General features: G+C 43.7%; 1 protein-coding gene across 1 annotated transcript in view; it reads right to left on the bottom strand.

Annotated features, from left to right (window-relative positions):
• The window catches only part of USP10 (ubiquitin specific peptidase 10), an 81,333-nt gene that overhangs the window by 22,388 nt on the left and 36,567 nt on the right, over positions 1 to 22,378 (bottom strand). The window contains exons 3-4 of the mRNA XM_026447264.1: positions 18,667 to 18,727; positions 13,360 to 14,400 (exon numbers count right to left, since the gene is read on the bottom strand). Coding sequence (XP_026303049.1) covers positions 13,360 to 14,400; positions 18,667 to 18,727 — 1,102 coding nt within the window. The remainder of the gene's footprint in view (positions 1 to 13,359; positions 14,401 to 18,666; positions 18,728 to 22,378) is intronic.

The raw sequence follows: 22,378 nt of genomic DNA, 5'->3' as shown, positions 1-22,378 counted from the left end.
CTACAATTTATAAACCCTTCTACACTTAGCACGTTCTTTACAATTTACAAATGTTAACTGGCTGGACTTAATCCTTAGTAATCTAGGAGTACCACCACCTTGCCCCTTTCACCAAAAAAGAAACTGAGGCTCCCAAAGACTAACTAACTTACCTGTGATCACACAGGAGCCAGGTAGCATAGCCAGGGCCTCAACTTCATAATCTGTAGCCAATCCACACTGTCTCCTTTACTTTTAAATTGTACACTAATCATATAACCCACAAATAGATACACCTACTATGTACCAACAAAAATAAAAAATTCATGTAAAAATAAAGTATAATAGGCCGGGCGCAGTGGCTCAAGCCTGTAATCCCAGCACTTTGGGAGGCCGAGATGGGCGGATCACGAGGTCAGGAGATCGAGACCATCCTGGCTAACACAGTGAAACCCCGTCTCTACTAAAAAAAAAAAAAACAAAAAAAACAAAAAAAGACAAAAAACTAGCCAGGCAAGGTGGCGGGCGCCTGTAGTCCCAGCTACTCAGGAGGCTGAGGCAGGAGAATGGCGTGAACCCGGGAGGCGGAGCTTGCAGTGAGCTGAGATCCGGCCATTGCACTCCAGCCTGGGCGACAGAGCGAGACTCCCTAGCATCCATGTAAGGCATGGCTCAAAAAAAAGCTTTTCTTTTCTAAACTACATTGTACTGGCAGATCCCAGACTTCGGCACTAATAGAATGAAGAAATTAATTTGCAAAATTCAACACACACACACACACACACACACACACACACCCTCTCATTCCCTCCTTCCTGTGAGAGTAAATGTCCTCTTCCTTCTAACTGAAGACGCGTAGGGCATCATTTCTGCATAGGTCTTCTTCTGTAGAAAGGAAAACATTACAGATTCTGTGGAATGTGTTCAGTTAGACTAAGTTTGCAAAGCTCCTCTCTCTCTCAATATGGAATACAGAACTGGGCCTTGAAATAAATGAACAATGGATCAGTTACGAACTGAACCCCAAGCCTGCATGTGATGACACCCAGCAGAGACAGCGCCTGTCATGTGGGGGACACTGTGCTAGAAGCTTTGTGTATATTATTCATAATTATCATAACAACCCTACTGTCAGAGATAGCTACCACCCCCATTTTACAGATGAGAAAACTGAAGTCACATAACAGCTGAAATGACCTGTGAACCTGGGTCTACCTGACTCAAGAGGTTGAGCCCTTTCCTCAATATATAAGGGGCTTCACTTAACAATCCCTTTTATTCCAAGGTTTCAGATACTTACTTTTTCTCACAGGCTTAAAGTCTATTTACAGTGGATTTTTACATTTGTCTTTAAACCATATCATCACAACAGTCTATCATTTCTAGCGTGTGCCACAGAACAGCTACTAATATAATCGCAGTGTTAAAAATGTGCATTTTCAAATAACCATCAATGACGTAAAGGCACAGTGTCTCAAATAAAAACTCCAGCATGATTCCAACAAGTCTTCGCCATAGTATTTTTGTATCAAATTGACATTTTTTAACCTAACCTTAAGACTCAAAACCTGCTATCTTTCTAACATAGAAACCTTTGTTTTTTTGAGACGAGTCTTGCTCTGTCACCCAGGATGGAGTGCAGTGGTGCGATCTCGGCTCACTGCAACCTCTGTGTCCTGGGTTCAAGTGATTCTCCTGCCTCAGCCTCCCGTACAGCTGGGATTACAGATGGGCACCACCACGCCCAGCTAATTTTTGTATCTTTAGCAGAGACAGGGTTTCACCATGTTAGCCAGGCTGGTCCTGGAACTCCTGAGCTCAAGTGATCCACCTGCCTTGGTCTCCCAAAGTGCTTGGATTACAGGCGTGAGCCACGGCGTGGGCACCGGGTAAGCAAGGAACAGAGACGAATGCGAGATGGTCCTGCCCTAGGCGAGCTCGCAGACCAGTGCAGGGACAAACTGTGATGTCCCTGGCTCCAAACACACACTGTACAGGCTAAGCTGAAGGGGTGTTGGGGGATGGGGGATGGGGGAAGGATGCTTAGCCGAATCCAAGGGCTGCAGAAACTCTGGAAAGGTCAGGGGCTGAATGCACCAAATGGAAGCTGAGGAAGAAGAGAGATACTAGAAGGTTCTCACTGGCTGGGGCAGCGGTGCTATCCAGCTAGAGCAGGAATACAACAGGATGAGCAGGTTATTTTTTGTTTCATGTGGTGATGAGTTCAGTTTTAGAGATGTTGGTAAAAGGTACCCAGATGACACCAGTAAATAGTATATTTATATCCAAAGACCAGCAAGTGACTGATTTTTTTTTTTTGAAACAGTCTCACTCTGTCGCCCAGGCTGCAGTGCAGTGGCACCATCCTGGCTCCCTCCAACCTCCGCCTCTGGGTCTCAAGCAATTCTTGTGCCTCAGCCTCCCGAGTAGCTGGGACTACAGATGTGTGCCACCACACCCAACCGTAATTATTATTTTAGAGACAGGATCTTCCTCTGTTACTCAGACTGGCATGCAGTGACGAGATCACGGCTCACTGCAGCCTCAATCTTCCTGGTTCGACAGATTGATAATCACACAAACATACGCACAGGTCCCCAGAGTACAGGGCTGGAAGGGTAGAAAAGCGAGAGGCGTGCAGGGGCAGCGTGTAGGAGTGAAGACAGCAAGTGGAGGCTGCTCAGCCAGAAGCTGGGCTGAGGAAGGAGACAGGATCATGGGGCGCAAGGAGCTAGGGATCCAGGAAGATGCAGCAAAGTTTCTGGGTGGGAGAAGGAGTGAAAGAGCAACTTTGGTTTTCTTGACGATATGGGAGGAAAGGTCTTCTAGGGCAGAGTCAGGGTGAAGATGCCAGAGGTGGGTGAGACAGTGCTTGAAGACATTCATTCCCGTTTAGCACTGACACTGGAAGGAAATGAAGGAAGCCACCACGGTCAGGCATACAAGATCTGCCTGAAACTTCCCTTCCTTGTTGACCCGTTCGAACAGACTCAAAAACATGCTTTAAGAGTGGAGGCTAACTCCCCTCTTAAAAGGAAAGCAGGTGCAGAGCAATCAAGAACTGGCTGCACTAAGCTCTGTCTGAAAACATAGCTTTTTTTTTTTTTTTTTTTGAGACAAAGTCGAGAGACAGAGTTTTTGCCATGTTGACCAGACTGGTCTTGAACTCCTGGCCTCAAGCAATCTGCCCGCCTCGGACTCCCAAAGTAGTGGGATTACAGGTGTGAGACACTGTGCCTGGCCTCCTTTTATGTTCTTAACTGAGTCACGTGCCCAGAATAATCTGCATGGCCTGGAAGCTTGACCATTCAATCTCCATGCAATCAGAGGATATATAAATAAACTATAAACCGACTTTTTTCCAGCATTTATTTGTGAAACAGTGTGAACTGGTCAGACAGAAACCTTTAGTTTCTACCTCAACCATTCCCTTAAATCGATGCCAGCTTCCAGTTTGCTTATTTTGAGGCGCAGGCAGGTTAAAAAGCAGTTTCACTGTTTGTCTTCCATCGTGTTAAAATCAAGTCTTTTAGCATCACCCAGTGGTTTCTTCAATAACTGCAAGGAACAACATTTCAGACACACACCTACAAAAGCCAATGAGCACCACCTCTGAAACAGCAGACCAAATGGACCCTCAGGAGACGTACGAGCGAATGTACTCCACCAGCTTTTCTTCCAGCCTCTGACACTCTTTGAAAGGCCATTCTGGTACAGTGTTAAACGTAGAATAAACCTTTACAGACTTGGAAAATATAGAAGAGACACTGAACCACCTAGATTTTTCTTAATGATTATTCCGTTATTCTAGAAAAATTTTATCTAGTGGCAAGTCTTTCATAAACTAAAATACCATATCATTCTGTTATTAGTCTCTTGCAATGATCCTAAATCCTAATCTCAGAGTAAGACCGACAGAAGGCACTCAAGATTCTCCACACTGTCTCCATGGCAGCCGACCTCATCACCGCCCACCTGACATTAGTGGTGTGTTGCTCAACAAAGTCTGCCCCATCTAAGGTAACAGGACTTGATGGCCTTCTGTGTCCTCAGCCTGTTACTGCCATCCCTACTAGCTGCATGAGGCCTCCCCTCCTTGCTTCCTCCCCTCAACACCCCTCTGCCAATGATCACTTCTCTCTACAAACAGTTGCCATCTGTTCCTTTCTGATCTTATGCCTCAGACTACCCTGAAGGCAAGGCCAATCATTAGTCCAACCAGACAGTGCGTGGCATAAAGTAAGTTCTCATTAGACAGTAATACAGGATGAATTAAACATCTGGAGATCAAAGTTGTTGGTTATGGCAAATGACTCCATTCATATTTGTTAGAAATAACTCAACAGACTTTAAAGGTCATTTAGCTCCTGGTCCAGAAAGTCTAAATGACAGCTCCCGAGAAGACGTACAGTAAAGGGCAAGGGCCCAGGCACACAAACCAGGAAGATGGGGTTCACACCCTGGCTCTGCCACTTCATTCATTTTGCAACCTGCGGCAGATCATTCCTCGGAACAGATAAGGAGCTGCACCGTGCTCAGCTATGGCAAAGATGAGCACGCGTGTAAATACATGAGCAGACCACTCCCGGTATGACGGTCAGCTCACTACAGACATCAGAATCCCCCCTAGAAAATAAAGAGCTAATAGAGGTGGAAGGAGAAGGGAAAAGCAAATTAATTTATTTAATTTAAGCGTTTGAGAAAACCAACAACTTTCCGCATCTCAAGAGGAAATGTTAGCCCAACTTCCTTAAAATCTGGACAAGTTTTAAACATCTTGACATATTAAAGATGTATTAATAAAGTTATATTTCAGGCCTGGTGTGGTAGGTCATGCCTGTAATCGCAACACTTTGGGAGGCTGTGGCAGGAAGATCACTTGAGTCCAGGAATTTCAAGACCAGCCTGGACAACACAGTGAGACTCTGTTGCTACAAAAAAAAATTTAAAAATTAGCTGGACATGGTGGTATCTGCCTGTAGTCCCAGCTACTCAGGAAGCTGGGGCAGGAAGACCACCTGTGCCCAGGAGTTCAAGGCTGCAGTGAGCTATGATCACGCCACAGCACTCTAGCCTGAGTGACAGAAAAAAAAAAAAAAATTTTTTTTTAAAACAAAGCTCCATTTTAAGAGGAATGATTGTAAGAAATGAAGATTAAATACTTATTGTCAAAGATGTTCTCTTAAGATCCAAACACTCAAGAAACAGTTAAGGTCCAGTTTTGTAACATATCACATGTACATCAAGCCTTCCATCCTGACTCATTTGAATAACCATAAACTGGAGGAAACACTGACGCTTTATGAAGGTCATGAGTTCCTCTTCTCCCTTGCGGTGAAAGAACAGGGGTGCCAAAGCAGTTCTAATTCCTCCTAAGACTGGGCTGAATTACGTTCAAGTGAATGAATCCTACTGTTATCATTCAAACGTCAGTCTTATGGACAAGCCAGAACCAATACCACTTCCAAATTTCTAATATCACTCTTCGCTCTACTTAAATTCCTCTTTCAACATCAACATTTTCATTTACTATTTTATTCCTAGCCTAAAGCCCAATACACAGTCTAATTATGGAGGTTAAAAGAATCAAAATGAGGAAGGTGGGCCACCAAGGATAGAGGACAGGGAATTCCTAGGTTGAAACTTTAAGTCTGACCTGCATTCCCAAGTCATTGCCATTGGTGTATCTATTTTACCTTCTTTTAGGGCATATCATCAGAAGTCAGTTGTAATTACCAACTTTCCCCAGAAGCCTTCTTTTCAATTCATCATGGTTGGTATAATTTACTGCTGAGCTGTTCAGACAGCAACTTTAGGAAGATGGCCTCCCAAACCCATCTATGTCACAGGAGTTGGTGGGGCTGTCTAGAACAATATGTGTGAAAAGGCACAAAATGCCAGAATGATTCAAAGAAGACACAAAATTGAAACCCATAGTTCACTTTTGTAGTAACTCACATTAAAAGGCTGAACTGAAATTTAACTCTTATGAAATCTGACATACAGAAAAATGGAGTTGCTTAATAGTCTTTTTTTTAAATTTTAAGACATACATGGTAGATGGCAGCTCACAAGGGCTGCCACAAATCAGCCCACTGAAATTGTTTATCAACTCAAAGGCAATACTAGCATCATAAACTTTTATGTCATTATAAGCTATGATTATTCTTACACATATTTTATACATCAAATTCTGTTTTCCTAAAGTTAGGACTTAGAGGTCATGTTGCCATCGAAAATCCATGAAAACGCAAGGTGCAGAACTCTGATTCTTAGGGCTCGATAACTGGTCCGTAATCGACATTCTGGTGGTGTTGACCTGCTTTTCTGTCATCTTCCTAACTGTCCAGAACATTCTCCAAGTGCTTTTCTTTTCCTCATTACCATCAATTTGGAAGAACACACACATCTTAGTTCTACCTAACCAGATGGAGGACAGCAAAGTGACCAAAATGTACCACTACCCATTGGCTGCAGATCAACTTATGTTTCTGAAGTGGAAAGACATATAATAAATGTGAGGATACAAACATCGAATCAGATGTGGACTAAACTCTCAATCCACAAGGGTGGATCCCTGTAAACGGGTGCCATGCCTTTTTAACTTAGATCATGCCGCATGACCACTGCCTGTGTACTTCAGAGTTTGAAGAGGAATGCAAAATATCTGAGAAACCATTTCCCCAAGGAGGGGGTGAAAGTATATGCGTGATTTATAAACTGCCAAAATAAAGATCAGTTTTAGGATACACAGCCATGCTCAATGACGGGAATATGTTCTCAGAAATGTGGCATTAGGCAATTTTGTCATTGTGGGATCAAACGCCTAGATAGTATAGCCAACTACACACCTAGGCTATATGCTAGAGCCTATTGCTCCTAAGCTACAAAACCCGTACAGGATGTTGTCTACTGAATATCGTAGGCACCTGTAACACAACTCACTGGTCACCAGAAATTGTTTAGCTCCATCATAATCTTATGGCACCACCGTCGTACATGTGGTCTGTTGTTGACTGAAACATCATTAAAGCAGCACATAACTGTATTTTCATTTACACTTAAACAAACACGGACAGGGTAATTCATTCGAGAAGACCCAAATTGTAATAACTTTGTTTCTCGATCCAATACCTTTTAGGTATAAAACCACTGTGCAAAATCATATAAACAGGTTTTGACTAACAATTCATAATAAATGGCATTGCTAGATACTTCAACGCAATGTTTTCAGAGCTGTTCAAGAGTTCAGTTTTCCTAGTTCTCTCTCACTGGAATTTTAACTTACTTTATTGGGCAGTTGGCCACTCTCCTTACCCACCATTATTTATATTCTGTTAAAACGAAATACATTGTTGCATAATTTTGAAAGCAAAGCATCAAATACAAACTTGCTCTACTTGTGATGTGAAAGCATCTGATACAATTCAGTCTAGTATATGAGGAATGTTCCTTAGTAAAGACCCAGGAAAAGTACAACGTTCACTAAAAGCATACGTTCAATTTCAAACATTACATGTTCGGTCAATTCCAAAGTATCTGTGCTAATGAGGGAAGCAGCAGCAAAGGCGCTCCCCATGTGTCTGCCATACTCACTCTTAAAACAAGGGTGTCGTGTTTTGCAACTACTTTCAAACACAAGCTATTAAGTTTTGGGGTTTTCTTGAGACAGTCTCACTCTGTTGCCCAGGCTGGAGTGCAACGGTACGATCTCGGCTCACTGCAACCTCCAACTCCAGGGTTCAAGCTATTCTCCCGCCTCAGGCTCCTCAGTAGCTGGGATTACAGCCACGAGCCACCACAACCATCTAATTTTTATATTTTTAGTAAAGACGGGATTTCGCTATGTTGGCCAGGCTGGTCTTGAACTCCTGGCCTCAAGTGATCTGCCTATCTCAGCCTCCCCAAAGTGCTGGGATTACAGGCGTGAGCCACTATGCCGGGCTGTATTAAGACTTTCAAGTTTCCTTTTGTTGACTCCTACTGAAAAACGGCAATCATCTCCTCTCAGACCAATCACTGAAACACAGATCCCCAACCCTCGGCAAGACAGGTCTTTTGTGTTTAGATTCATCCTTCCCTTGAGGCCAAAGGAAGTCACTGAGTGTTCAGTTCACTTGCTTTCCCTTGGCGTGTCCTTCTCCTCTTAAACAACAGTTTACACTTAAAAAACAGCCAATGGAAGAAAATGCTGACATAACCTACACCCAGGAGATGGCTTTGCCACCAAGAAGATCCAAGTAGAACCCATTAAAGTGGATAGTTTAAGAGTAATCAAGAGTTTAATGTATTTCACTTCCAAATGATTTATATGTGATTCTTTTTCTTTTAGTCGATCTGCCTTCTTAATTTCACTTCTGATAGCATAAAAACTAGTTGGCATTTATTAAGCAGGCTTAACGATAGGGGAAATAGTCCAGAAATGTGGGTATTTGAAACAAATAAACTTGAGACAAAAAATACACAAATGACTCTAGCATTTTCTGTGTGTATAATTTTTTTTTTTTTTTTTTTTTTAAAGAGACAGGGGTCTCAGTATGTTGCCCAGGCTGGCCTCGAACTCCTAGGCTCAAGCGATCCTCAAGCCTCAATCTCCACACTATCATGCCTGGCAGAAAGGAATACATTTAATGTCTAAATCATTCCCCACTGCCTCTTTCCCAAAAGTTAATAACACAGATACCACTGTCTCAGTAGAAACAGATACCAATGCAAGTCAAATTCTATTATAACTAACATCAAGAGATCTTTTAGGCCGGGCGCGGTGGCTCAAGCCTGTAATCCCAGCACTTTGGGAGGCCGAGACGGGCGGATCACAAGGTCAGGAGATCGAGACCATCCTGGCTAACACTGTGAAACCCCGTCTCTACTAAAAAAATACAAAAAAACTAGCCAGGCGACGTGGCGGGCGCCTGTAGTCCCAGCTACTCGGGAAGCTGAGGCAGGAGAATGGCGTAAACCCGGGAGGCGGAGCTTGCAGTGAGCTGAGATCCAGCCACTGCACTCCAGCCTGGGCGACAGAGCGAGACTCCATCTCAAAAAAAAAAAGAGAGATCTTTTAATGAAACTAGACTTTCACTCAGTTAAACGCTGCTTAAAACAAGTGGGCCTACACTTAAAAAAAAGTATGCCCACTAGGCCGGGCGCAGTGGTTCACGCCTGTAATCCCAGCACTTTGGGAGGCCGAGGCGGGCAGATCACAAGGTCAGAAGATCGAGACCATCCTGGCTAACTCGGTGAAATCTCGTCTCTACTAAAAATACAAAAAAAAAAAAAAATTAGCCGGGCGTGGTGGCGGGCGCCTGTAGTCCCAGCCACTCAGGAGGCTGAGACAGGAGAATGGCGTGAACCCAGGGGGCGGAGCTTGCAGTGAGCCGAGATAGTGCCACTGCACTCCAGCCTGGACGACAGAGCGAGACTCCATCTCAAAAAAAAAAAAAAGTATGCCCACTAAAGGGAATTTGTGGTAGTGGATCTGACTTGTAACAAATTGAGTATATTTTAGGACTTTTATAAAGTAAATCCCTGAGTAGGAGAATAAAACAACAGAAAGTTCAAACAATGCCATTCTCCCTAAGCCCTATGATCCCAAGAGTTATTTAACGTGATTCTACTACTCTACTATTTTATGAGAATCCTCAAATTGTCAGCAATTACATGCTGTATATCGAAGGCTCAACCAACAGGCTGAAAAGAATTACTATTTTTAAAGAAGTTACACGTTTGCTCAGAAAATTAAAACCTCTTCATAACTCACCTAACCAAAATAGGATTAAAAAAATCATCTGTTGGGGAGGGATTTACACTATGTCCATACAAAAATAATTACACGGACTGTGTGTGGCAAGGCTTTCGTCTACTACCTACCAGTCATTAAGAGGCTCTTCAGTGTTTGACAAAGCTACTTCAATTAGACTTTAACATAAACAGAACATAACTATTTATCAAACTATATTTAAAGTCGTATGACTAAGTAGAATGTTTTTAAACATTTAAAATGAAGCTTTCCTTTTTTTTTTTTTTTTTGAGACGGAGTCTAGCTCTGTCGCCCAGGCTGGAGTGCAGTGGCCGGATCTCAGCTCACTGCAAGCTCCGCCTCCCGGGTTCACGCCATTCTCCTGCCTCAGCCTCCCGAGTAGCTGGGACTACAGGCGGCGCCACCTCGCCTGGCTAGTTTTTTTGTATTTTTTAGTAGAGATGGGGTTTCACCGGGTTAGCCAGGATGGTCTCGATCTCCTGACCTCGTGATCCGCCCGTCTCGGCCTCCCAAAGTGCTGGGATTACAGGCCTGAGCCACCGCGCCCGGCCTCCTTTCTTATTTTAAATAAAGATTGAGAAAACCTCCCTAGGATGGGAGGTTTTCCTTTGTGGAGCTATTTTAGAAACAAAACTATAATGTTCTCGGCCGGGCGCAGTGGCTCACGTCTGAAATCTCAGCACTTTGAGAGGTGGAGGCGGAAGGAGCACTTGAGGTCAGGAGTTCGGGACCAGCCTGGCCAACATGGTGAAACCCTGTCTCTACTAAAAATACAAAAGTAAGCTGGGCGTGGTGGCAGGCGCCTATAGTCCCAGCTACTCGGGAGGCTGAGACAGAAGAATTGCCTGAACCCAGGAGGAGAAGGTTGCAGTGAGTTGAGATTACACCACTGCACTCCAGCCTGGGTGACAGAGTGAGGCTCCCTCTCAAAAAAAAAAAAAAAAAAAAAATTCTCACGACTTCGAACTTAGAATGCATTTTTAAGAGCACCCCACCATGCATTTCTCATTATAGGTTAAAAATAAACTTTTAACTTAGTAATCTATACAAAAGGCTTATACAATCTATCTTACAATATCAGTCCTTGCAATAAATACATCCTGAACGCTGTGTTAAAGAAATTACCTGGCCTGAGTGCAGTGGCTCACGCCTGGAATCCCAACACTTTGGGAGGCTGAGGCGAGCGGATCACTTGAGGTCAAGAGTTTGAGGCCAGCCTGGCCAGCATGGTGAAACGCTATTTCTACTAAAAATCCAAAAAAAAAAAAAAAATAGCCGGACGCTGTGGCATGTGCCTGTAATCCCAGCTACTTGGGAGGCCGAAGCAGGAGAATCACTTGCACCCAAGAGGCGGAGCTGTAGTGAGCCAAGATCGAGCCTCTTGCACTACAGCCTCAAGCAACAGAGTGAGGCCGCATCTCAAAAAAAAAAAAAATCACCTTGCTTTAAGAAATATATATGAAGCCCAAAATAATGATGTATGGCCTATTATTTCCTCATTTTAAGAGAACTTCAGAGAAACAAGAGTACCTGAGATAATGTATTTTGTATAAGGAATAAAATATTCTTTAAAAAATGTATACATTGCTTGCTATCATCCTACTGCCATCTAAAGAATGTGCTTTAGTTCTTACACAATTCTGACCCTCCACAGAAGGGTGTGCATTTGGCAGCTTGCTGCTACATCCTGGTAATGAAGGTTGTCAGGCCGGGTGCAGTGGCTCACGCCTGTGATCCCAGCACTTTGGGAGGCCGAGACGGGCGGATCACGAGGTCAGGAGATCGAGACCATCCTGGCTAACACGGTGAAACCCCGTCTCTACTAAAAAAAATACAAAAAACTAGCCGGGCGAGGTGGCGGGCGCCTGCAGTCCCAGCTACTCGGGTGGCTGAGGCAGGAGAATGGCGTAAACCCGGGAGTGAGCTGAGATCCGGCCACTGCACTCCAGCCCGGGTGACAGAGCGAGACTCCGTCTCCAAAAAAAAAAAAAATGAAGGTTGTCAAATGTTCCAAAAGGTCACATCAGAAAGTATTACAGAAAGCCTAAACGAAACAGCTTATTTTAACTTGGCTGCTAGGGTAAGAATCTGAAGATCCGGCTACCAAGCTTAGTAGAATCCAACCTGATGACACAGCTTCTGCTTCTTCAGCAGGTACAGCCATGGGCAGCGTAACAACGTTTCGGTCAACGATGGACTGCACAGATGATGGTCCCACAAGATTCTAATGGAGCTGAAAATGCCCTGCTGCCTAGTGACGCCTTGATGCTCCTGACCCTGTTCAGGCCCAGGCTAATGTTTGTGTCTTAGTTTTTAAGTTTAAAAAGTTAAAAACTAATTTTAATAGAAAAAAGCTTATAGAATAAGAATAAAAAGGAAGAAAATATTTTTGTATAGCTGTAAGTGTGTGTTTCAAGCTAAGTGTTCTCATGAGTCAAAAAGTTTAGAATTTTTAATTTGAAAGTAAAATAAACAGTAAAAAGGTTACAGTAAGCTAAGGTTAATTTCTTATTGAGGAAAAATGTGTAAATCAACGTAGTACAGCCTAAGCGTACGGTGTTTATAAAGCTCGGCTTTGCTCAGTACTGTCCTAGGCCTTCACATTCACTCAGCACTCATCACTGACTCACTTACCCAAAGTCACTCCGGTCTTGCAAGCTCCATTCATGATGAGTGCTCTATACAGGGGAAGCATTTTCCATCTTTTATACCCTGTCTGTACTGTATCTTTTCTATGTCTAAATGTGTTCAGGCACACAAATACTTAGCACTGTGTTACAACTGCCTACAGTACTCAGTAGGAACATGCTGGACAGGGAGAAATAGGCTGCACCACTAGCCGAAGGCTCTACCATCTATATTTGTGTAGTACTCTCTGATGTTAACACGCACATCTCAGAGCACACATCCATCGTTACGCAACATGTGGCTGTGTGAGCACACATACCTCTTTCATACCATGCTGTATTTCTGACTTCCTACTGTAACTTTTTAAAAACAATCTGTGAATTATGCAGCTTTCTATTTTTATTGTAATTGTTTTTACCTTGGAGCCTTAGCACTTTAAAATAAAATATTAACTTTGGGCTAAACTCTTAACATTATTCTCTTCCTTTCAAGAGCTGGCCTTGATTTATCAAAATTCTGAATAGAATCCATTTACTCAATGCAAAACAGGCATAAAAACAAAAACATGTTATTTCACAAAATGCTTTCTTGTATCTTAAGAAATATAAAAAGGAAGGAGCACACAGTGAGTACAAATCAGGATTATCATACCAAAGGTATATCACAGAAAAAGTCCATTATACATTCACACCACAGAGCAGAATTATTTGAACAAAAGGCAAGAAATGGAAATGTAACTTGTCAACAGAAAAGAACTGCTAACAGACATGGATCTTTCATTTAACTTAAAGTTACGACGACCCTCTCCTCCCATTTGTTTCTATATTGTCTTACTTCTAGAGAACATTTAAGACATAGGCATTCTTCAGACATTGCTATTAACACACAGGTAATCTACCATTGTTATGGGTAACACTCTAACACCACAGTCTATAAGACCAGTTGATGAGGTCTGTTCCCATCTTCACTCTAGATTTGTATCTTTTCAACTATACCTGCAATCTTTATGGCTACGGGATCCTCTGAAACTGGAACAAGCCCTTCTTTGACTTCAACCTGCTTTTCAGAAACCAGGGGAGATATGGCGGGAGGGGAATACTTAGTTTCCACATAGGCCATCGGCGAGGAGGAAGAGGGCTTAGAATCGTGAAAGAGACTGGCCCAGGACTTGGGCTGGCTGACAGGAAGGGTGCCTGATGCAGAGCCTGTGCCGTCAGCCGGAGGTGATGCGCTCTCGGGTTTGGTTGGGTCCAAGTCTATGCTTTCCGTGGTGTGCAACTCCACCCCATTGGTAGCTGTGCCCTCACCCGAGGATTCAAGTATTTGTCCATTAGCAACTCCAAGGTTTTCAGTAGTATCGGTACCAACGCAGGGCTGAGCCCCAGCTGTCCTTGACAGGGTGTCTCTGCCAGCCTCTGCAGGGAAGCAGGACTGACCAAAATCAGCCCCGGGGCTCCCCTCCGGCTGCCCTGCAGTCCTGGTGTCACTGCCGAGTGCTCCGGGGAAAGGACTGTCAGGCACAGTGTCACTGACAGAGTCCGTGGAGTTCTGGGGGCTGTTACAAGTCCTGGGCGTAACTGACGGGGGCATGTCACCCATAAATTCTGCATCCTCTGCACTGACACTGTTCGGGACTGCTGAACTGGCATGGCCATTGACCAGGGCTTCTGTGGAAATACTATCATCACCGCCATCTTTCAAATAGCTGTAATATCCAGGTGGCCGCTTTTTCTTCTTTTTACGCTCCCTTTGTCCAAGACCACCTGAGACACCATCATTTTCCAAAACTTCCGCCTCCACATTAGAACTTCCATCCAAAGCGAGGGCAGAGCCTGGGTACTGGCAGTCGATGGAGCCATAGCTTGCTTCTTTACTGATACCATCAGGGGTTGTTTTGGAAGTTGTACAACCGAGAATAAATTCAGGGGCCTGAGGGTTCAGTGTGCTTGAAATACTGTAGCTGGGGGTTCTCGGCAAAGTGTCACTGGATTCGATGACTTCATTGACACCAAACTCAATTCTCTGATATTCTTGTCCTGTTTAGAAAACAAACTATTAGTTAAGGACACAGTTCTACAAACTCTAAGTACCAGTAATTACTCACTTTCTCTTTGAAAATGAAAACCTTAAATTCTCTTCCTAATCAACAAATCTATTACGTCCTTTACTTACGTGGAACAATTTGCTGAAAATGAAACTATAAAACTATTTAATTTGGGGATATGAAAAGCAGAAGCCTGTACTTATCTTCCTAGCTAAGGAAGGCTTTCAGAAGGCAGACATTAAAATAAATTTGTAATAAAAAGCAAGTAATATTTTGCCAGTTTAAAAATATCCCTCAATGGAATCTGACTTTCTTATAGCTGCCTTATGCCTGAGATAAAGGAATATGTATTTTGGACAATTTAAATTTTGAAAGATCATGACAACTAACTTAGGGACTTAAAACACGGTTAAATCAGCTTCTCTAGGTAACGTGATTTGATTAATTCCAAAAACATGAACTACGCAAAGAATCCTATATATACTGGATAGGAGAAATTAGAAAGTATAAATTTAAAAACAAAAAAAGATGCCCAAAAAAGATTCAACAACAACAACAACAACTCTTTGTTGTTCTCTATATATATAGAGAACCCTATATATAAAGGCACACTTGAGAGCACTCTTTTGAATTCTCCATCTCTTGGTCTTCTCCACTGGTAACCTTCCATTAAGTCTGAAAAGTGGCCCTGACATGAACACACACGAATGTCCTGTAAATGGAGCCACACTGGATTAACTCCACGGGTGGTAAAGCCTTCCGAAAATACCAAAAGAAAAAGTTAGAATTGTGAACTTTTCCATATCTCTTGGGAAGCCTTCAATACTTCCTTCCCAGGTAACCACAATCCACATATTTCATTCATGCTAAGACAGATGTATTTTTATAGTTTACATCTCTGAAATTAGGTTAAGTTTTAGAATCAATTTTGTCTTTCAACAGACATCAAGCGTCAATGTCACCTTATATTTGATAAAAAGTTACGCATTTTGAAGTTAAGGGAAGGACACGTGCCTTCTATTTCATCTTTAATGCATAGCTAAAGATTTCTTCCAGGCTAGCATTAAGGGGCCAATTTTTTTTCAAGGCCTGTATCTCAAGAAAAGAAACTAATACCCAAAGAACGGTGTTCTACTGCAGAGAACTGAATATATTTTACCTTGGAAGGACCCCTAGAAGTCTTTTTGTAGAAGAAAAAATACAGACCCTGAGAAGGGCCAGTTATGTGCAAGTGAGTGGGCAGGAGGCTGGAGCTAAACAGCCTCCTGAGGCCTCCTGAATCTTTGCATGCTTTGGAATCACCGCCCCTCACTGTGGGGGGTGGGGGTGGTGGCAGCACAATCCTGCCCCAACAACAGCAAGTTCCTGGAAAAGAACACTGATGACGATTACACCTAACAGCAAGTTCACGTATAAAGTCATGACCATCTAATTCCTTTGGCTACTATTTACATTTTGTTTCCTTACTTTGAAAAGAATTATCCAGGGGAACTGAATTTATTATCATACCTAGGGGTTGACGGTCCATTTTGGTTCCAGGCATCCCCTACTCCCTGATGTTCTGGGGCTCTCACGACTCCCTGGATTGAAACGGGTGTGCCTGGGGCAGAACACTCCACGTGGAGCCTGCCCTTTGAAGGCTGTGAAATCACATTCGAAACTAGAATGTGTTGTGTCATTCTGCTTATGCAAGACGGATTATTTCTAAGACACAGATGTGCTGTCCACATCTCAATTCTCAATCTTATCAGAACATAAAACATTCTAGAACGTGATGTAATGTGAACAGAACTATTTCAGTAAGTTACAGTTAGTATCAAACATTTACTCAATACCACGTTTGATCACCTCACTAGAAGGCGGATTCCTAGCCAGCACAGTTCCTCTTATCGAGGAACACTCACAATGGAAGCACGTGCCCTGCACCGCATGGCGGAGAGCTCGGAGCCCAATCTGCCAGGCAGATGAAGCGCAGGAAGGCCTGCAGGCTTGGCTTCAACAACCCAATCAACACATTAGGAAGATGGAAACCCAACACTCAGGTAATGCAGGCAGAGGGTCACAAAACCATGAATCCTAACACAGCATTTCTCCAAGGCTGCTCACTGCAGTACATGCAGTAGAGTGGTCTGGACTATAAGGCAGGGGGTGAAGGAGGGAAATATACAGAGATTAGTAACACAAGGGCCCTGCTCAGAGAATTCACATTTATTAGGGAGACAAATACAAACAACTGAGAATGAAAACATGGAGGGAGGGGAGAGAAGGCTGTGAATAGCTCTAGAAAAAGGATTCCTCTGGATACAGGAAACAGTGATCAACTTCCATCAGAAACTAGAGAGGTCAGTGGAACTTGATGGATCACTGAATTGGTAAGGGCAGGGTGAAGGAGTGGTATCTCAAGCTTTAGGAACATCTAAAACAGCCAGTGCTTAAGGTGAAGGACACCCATTCACCTTGATATGGTTAATACTTGTTGTATGCCTGTATGAAAATATCTCATGTATCCCATACATATATATATACCTACTATGTACCTACGAAAATTAAAATATAAAAAAATTTAAAAACACAAAAATAGAAAAGGCCGAGGTGTAAAAGGGAAGCCCCGATGAGGTGCCTCTGCAAAGGGCTTGCTGCAGCTGGAGGTGGTAGGAGGGAGCAGAATAAAGTATCCTAAACCATTCATCCAACAAATGTACTGAGGGCTTATGACATTCCAGATACTACAGGCACAGTGACAGACACAGAGAAAAGGACCCTGCCATCAGCAGCTGAGCAGTCTGGAAAGGGAGGCAGGTCCATGACCGTACCCACAGGCTCTGTACAGTTGAATAGGCACCGGAAGAGAAACTAATGTCATGGAAGCACGAGAGACCCAGAAAAGGCTGCAGAGAAAAGCGGGCCTGTCACTAACTGTGCAAGCTGGTGGCAAGATTCCAGTCGTGTTTTTGGCAGAAAAAAAGCAGGACTTAAGAGGGAAGAGAGCAAAAAATGGAGAAAACGGGCCAAGAAGCAGTCACCGAAAAGGGCAGGCAGGCTGGAAGGAGGGAGTGGGAAGCAGAACTCCAGAGGCTGGGGGAGCTGGTGGTGCCTACAGCACAGGGAGGAGGGTGAACTTAAAGAAGTGATGTGCATGGGAAAATCGTGGCGCATTTGTAAGCACTGGATCCACACGAGCAGCGTGCTCACTACGTTCAAAGCACACAGTGACAGAGGAAGTGCCACTGACTCGGATGCCTGAGAGGCTGACATCAGCCGATTAAAAGGTGGCTCAGGTGGCTGAGCAGCCTGGCTTTCGGGTCCCTTGAGCTTCATTTATTTTATTACTTGTCCTAAGTTATTGTTAGATCTGCTCTTTCCCTTACAGTCTCCCACATTTCTTATAAATCTAAAATTTTAGACATAATCACTCCCTGATGTTACCAGAGATAAAACGTTTGGTTAGTCTTTTCAAGGTTTATACTGAGGCCTAAACTCTAACTAAAACCTCTTTCATAAGTCTGACCATGCTAACTAAACAGGGAATCCAAACCCCTAACTCTCAAAGAAAAAGTTTGGAATCAGTTTCCTGGAGGCCAGCAAGGGCCTTTAAAGTGATTCAGATTGAAAAATGATCCAGACAGGTTTGAACTGTGCAAGGGCAGCCTGCAATAATTAAACGACCTTGTTGGTATTCCAACACTGGGTACTTAAGCAATGCAAAATCACTGCATCTCCATAAGCACCATCTCTGATAATCAGCTCAGTGTCTGTGATGGAGACCCAAAAATGTAACAGACCAGGAAAAGAAGAGGTGACCTGAGTTCCCAAGAGTCAGCGACAGACCAGGACATGAATGTAAACTGCAAGAACAATAGATGCAAGCTGCCCCTTAGTTTACAAAGAACACAGGCTCAGAAGCTAGCGGGCGCTGGAGCCAGCAGGCTGCTTAGCAACAAGACCCAAAGCTCCTTCAACTCCGGCATGTGCTGATGAAGAGTAATGTACCTGCTGCACTCAGAACTGTTAGGAAAAAAATTACTCAACAACCATTTCCTAGACTAAATGGCTGGCACTCCGAAGCACAGGACATGCTTTAAAACTAATTTACTAGTCAAAGTGATTCAGCGATTAAATACATTACAGTTTACAGCAAAAAGTTCAAGCTGCAAAGAAATGTTTATTCAAATGGGAAAACAATGTTTACAGGTAGCCTGCCCACCCAGCATGTATGGCCAAAATTCCCTTCAGGGAAATAAGGAGAGAACTAGCTTACCATCAGGTAGTTTATCCACAGCCTGTGTGCCACACAGAACTGTTCCACTGTACGGAGGAAGCTGCACAAGGAATCAGAAAACAAATTTTAATTCAACAAAATGTTAAAACCAACACATACCATTTAATTAAGGCAACAATTCATTAAAACTCTTTATCCATACAACTTTGCATGTCATTACTTTTAGCAGAATAACATACATGAAGAGTCAGTGCAATCTAAATCATCTTCATTTAAGGAAAAAAACACAACAGAAATGCTTTCAAATATTTATCACCATTAAACAGATCCAAAAATGAAGCCAAAAGGAATACAAATGAACTCCAATGGACATGTAAATCAGCTACAATAAAATGCTTATGATACATCCTTCTTTCCACAGGACGTTAATGACTGACCATCCAGACCACAGGCACTTTTGTTCACGCACTAGCGAAGACGGCTCTTCCTGACTGCACCTCTTATTCACGATCACTACATTGCAACACAGCCAGCAGAGGCTGGGACCAGGTCCACCGTCGGAGAGCAGAGGAAAGCCCACCAGAAACAAAAAGCCTGGGGACTGCAGCTCCCTTTTTAACACAGTGCCTTAATTAAAGAAATTAACAGCTAGAAGTCACATTCCTTGTTTGGAAGACAGAAAGCAGAATGGGAACTATCTGATCTCTTTGTAAAAAGCTGAAAAGGTATCTCAAAATCAACTTAAATTTTTCTTCTTCCTAGCTATTCCATAACATTTATTGAAGAGTTGGAAATGCTTCCAGTGGACACACTGGGCGTAATAAAGTTTAGGAAGGGGCTGGGCATGGTGGCTCATGCCTGTAATCCCAGCACTTAGGGAGGCTGAGGTGGGTGCATCACTTGAGGTCAAGAGTTCAAGACCAGTCTAGCCAACATGGTGAAACCCCATCTCTACTAAAAATACAAAAAATCAGTTGGGCGTGGTGGCGGGCACCTGTAATCCCAGCTACTTGGGAGGTTAAGGCAGGAGAATCATTTGAACCTGGGGGATGGAGGTTGCAGTGAGCCGAGATCACGCCACTGCACTCCAGCCTGGGCAATAGAGCAAGATTCTGTCTCAAAAAAAAAAAGAGTTTAGGAAGAAAAGGGGTAAGGTAAACAGAGATAAACTGCTACCTGAGGGCAGAACAAAAGAACAAAAAGACATTCTGGTGCAGCACTTCCCAAAGTCTGTTCACTGCAGTACAACGGCCAGTGCAGGAATGGCCGTAGGGTCGCAAAGTTCAGAGGCTCCTGGGTAAGTCTCATGCCCAATACTGTATGAGAGCTGCTGCTTGATTGGCTTCCTCAGCCGATTTCTCTCATGAAATCTCAGCACACCAATTCAATAATCACAGCAATAAAAGCTTCTCTCTGCAAGTAACCCAGTAAGTTCTCTTCCCGGAGAAATATGACAAACAGGAAAACACAGGGCAATTCAAAAGAAGCCTTCAGGAGTTGGCAGCTGCACTTATCTCCACCACCAGGGGGCAACCTAGTACTCATCACATTGACACGGAGGAGAAAACATTCTGTGTGCTGAGGGCTACACTAGCCTTGGCACCCGCAATGCAAAGATCATTCCACACACCAGCATTGACGCCGGCAGGCACCTGGAGGAGAGCGGTGGGTCTATACAGGCAGTGGACACAGCGGCCATGTGTGTCTCAGGAAGCCTCCGATCTCGTTCAAAACGCTCTGTGGTCACAAAAGACAGTTTGGAAATGATACACAGAATGCCCTCTCTTTTTCTGTTAATGACATTAGGATGCCCTCTGGTGACAGAAAGCTGTATTATTTTGAGGCATGAAAAGTGTTCTGAATCACTCTCTTTACACAAAATCATTGTAACATCAAGAAACCATCTTTTTCTGAGTCAAAACAGTTCTATCACTATTGTATCAATGTTCTCTTCACACTTACGGTATTCTGCTCTGCTCAGGGAAGACAGAATGCTGAAGAAAACCTCCAGACCCGAAAGTGCAGCAGGCCAGGAAGACGCACAATTTGGAGAAGGGACCTCTTCACCCATCCACTTCAAACGCCAGTGCAAGGCAGAGAGCTGTGGGAACCCTGCTCACCATCTTCCGGCTGCCCCTTCCTCAACATTCAACCACGGAGTGTGAACACTCACTCAACTCCCAGCCACTCCCACAACACACAGAAGAAAACCCCAGCAATCGGGAAAAATACACAGATGACGCTGAGGACAAGCAAGTGGAGAGGTGGGGCCAGTGATGCCAGGTGGCACTGACTGAGGGCGGAGAGGCTGTACCATGACACCAGGTGGCACACATCCTGCTCCTCTTCAACAACTCTGGGGAGGAGGTCCTGTTATTGTGGCCCTCTGACGGATGAGGCAGTCAGGCGACACTGCTAGTAAGAGGCACTGCAGGGATCTGGTGAGACGACCACCATCAAACTCCTGGATGACAGGGATCTGGTGAGACGACCACCATCAAACTCCAGATGACACTGCCACCTTCCGTAAGCGTGCTCAATACACTTACTTTGATTTGCTAAGCTGATAAAAAAGTGCACCTGCAGGAATGCCGGGTGGGTTGTGGTACTGTAGAAATGTGTGTGTTTTACTCTACAGGCACACAGCACCTCTCTTTCAACAAACCTCCCTCACACATCAGATGCCCTTAGTCTGTGGTAACTGGATATCTAAATACACAACAGAAGAAAAGTGCAAGGATGGTTCGAAGTTCATTCATTAACTCTGTAAGAATACAAAGTTCAAAAATCAAAGCAAAGACATAAAATTCCTACACAAATGCAAAATGAGCAAGGGGAAAAACTGTCATCTATGAATAGTTATGTTAACACGCAGTCTGAAAGCAGCGCTGCAGCCTTGTGAAAAGGATACTTGGGCCTGTGGCTAGGAAGGTCATGTTCTAAAGTCTCCCTCTGGGGCTACCTGTGTGTTCTGCTTTCCGTCTCAAAGACTCTCCTGAACCACAAAGCCCTCCTTTAAAATCCCATTAACACACCAAATTAAGAACTGTCTCTACTCTCTACACACGCGCACACCACACACACTGCCCACTGCCAACACTACGTCATCGGGAGCTTATTTACTCAGTCACGGTTGGGGTGTGTGCTACTTCCAAAACTGAGATTCTGGAAACTATAAAGAACAGTGAGCATTTCCTCTTTCTGAACATAAATAACAGGATTATGACTGAGGTTTAAACATGCTTATTAAATAAGTTGACTGCATTTTTTCCACTGGAGAAAACCATTTTTAAATCACTGGAGCCCAGCTCTAGAAAAGATACCAGCTACCTTTCACCTGAATTTGCTTCTCCTGATTCCACTGAATTACTAGCCACCTTATCTTGCCGGTGGCAAGCTGCCAAGCAAGCAAACTAAAAGACAAAGCAGTCCTCCGTGGGCAGGAGTGGCGCTTCTGCAGGAAGGCAGAACGCTCTTCCATTTTAACACCCCACATTTCTTAATTTGGTTTTTAAATTCATGGCCCCATGTAGAGAAAACAATGTTTGATCAAGCTCCTAATAGCCGAGAAAAAGCATATGAAGAATTCGGCTAGATTGTAACTTATGCCACGGCCACATGGTAGTAACACTGCATGTTTGAGCAGCAATTATGTTACCTGAGAGATAAAAGGCCAAACTGTGCTGTGCAAGTGACACACCCTGGCCACTCACACACCCACAGGCCCAAGTGACATGCCCTCGCCACTCAC

The sequence above is a fragment of the Piliocolobus tephrosceles genome, chromosome 17 (assembly GCF_002776525.5).
Source record: "Piliocolobus tephrosceles isolate RC106 chromosome 17, ASM277652v3, whole genome shotgun sequence".
In the NCBI taxonomy this organism is placed as follows: domain Eukaryota; kingdom Metazoa; phylum Chordata; class Mammalia; order Primates; family Cercopithecidae; genus Piliocolobus; species Piliocolobus tephrosceles.
Note: the sequence above shows the minus strand (reverse complement) of the source record. Positions and strands in the feature narration are given on the sequence as shown.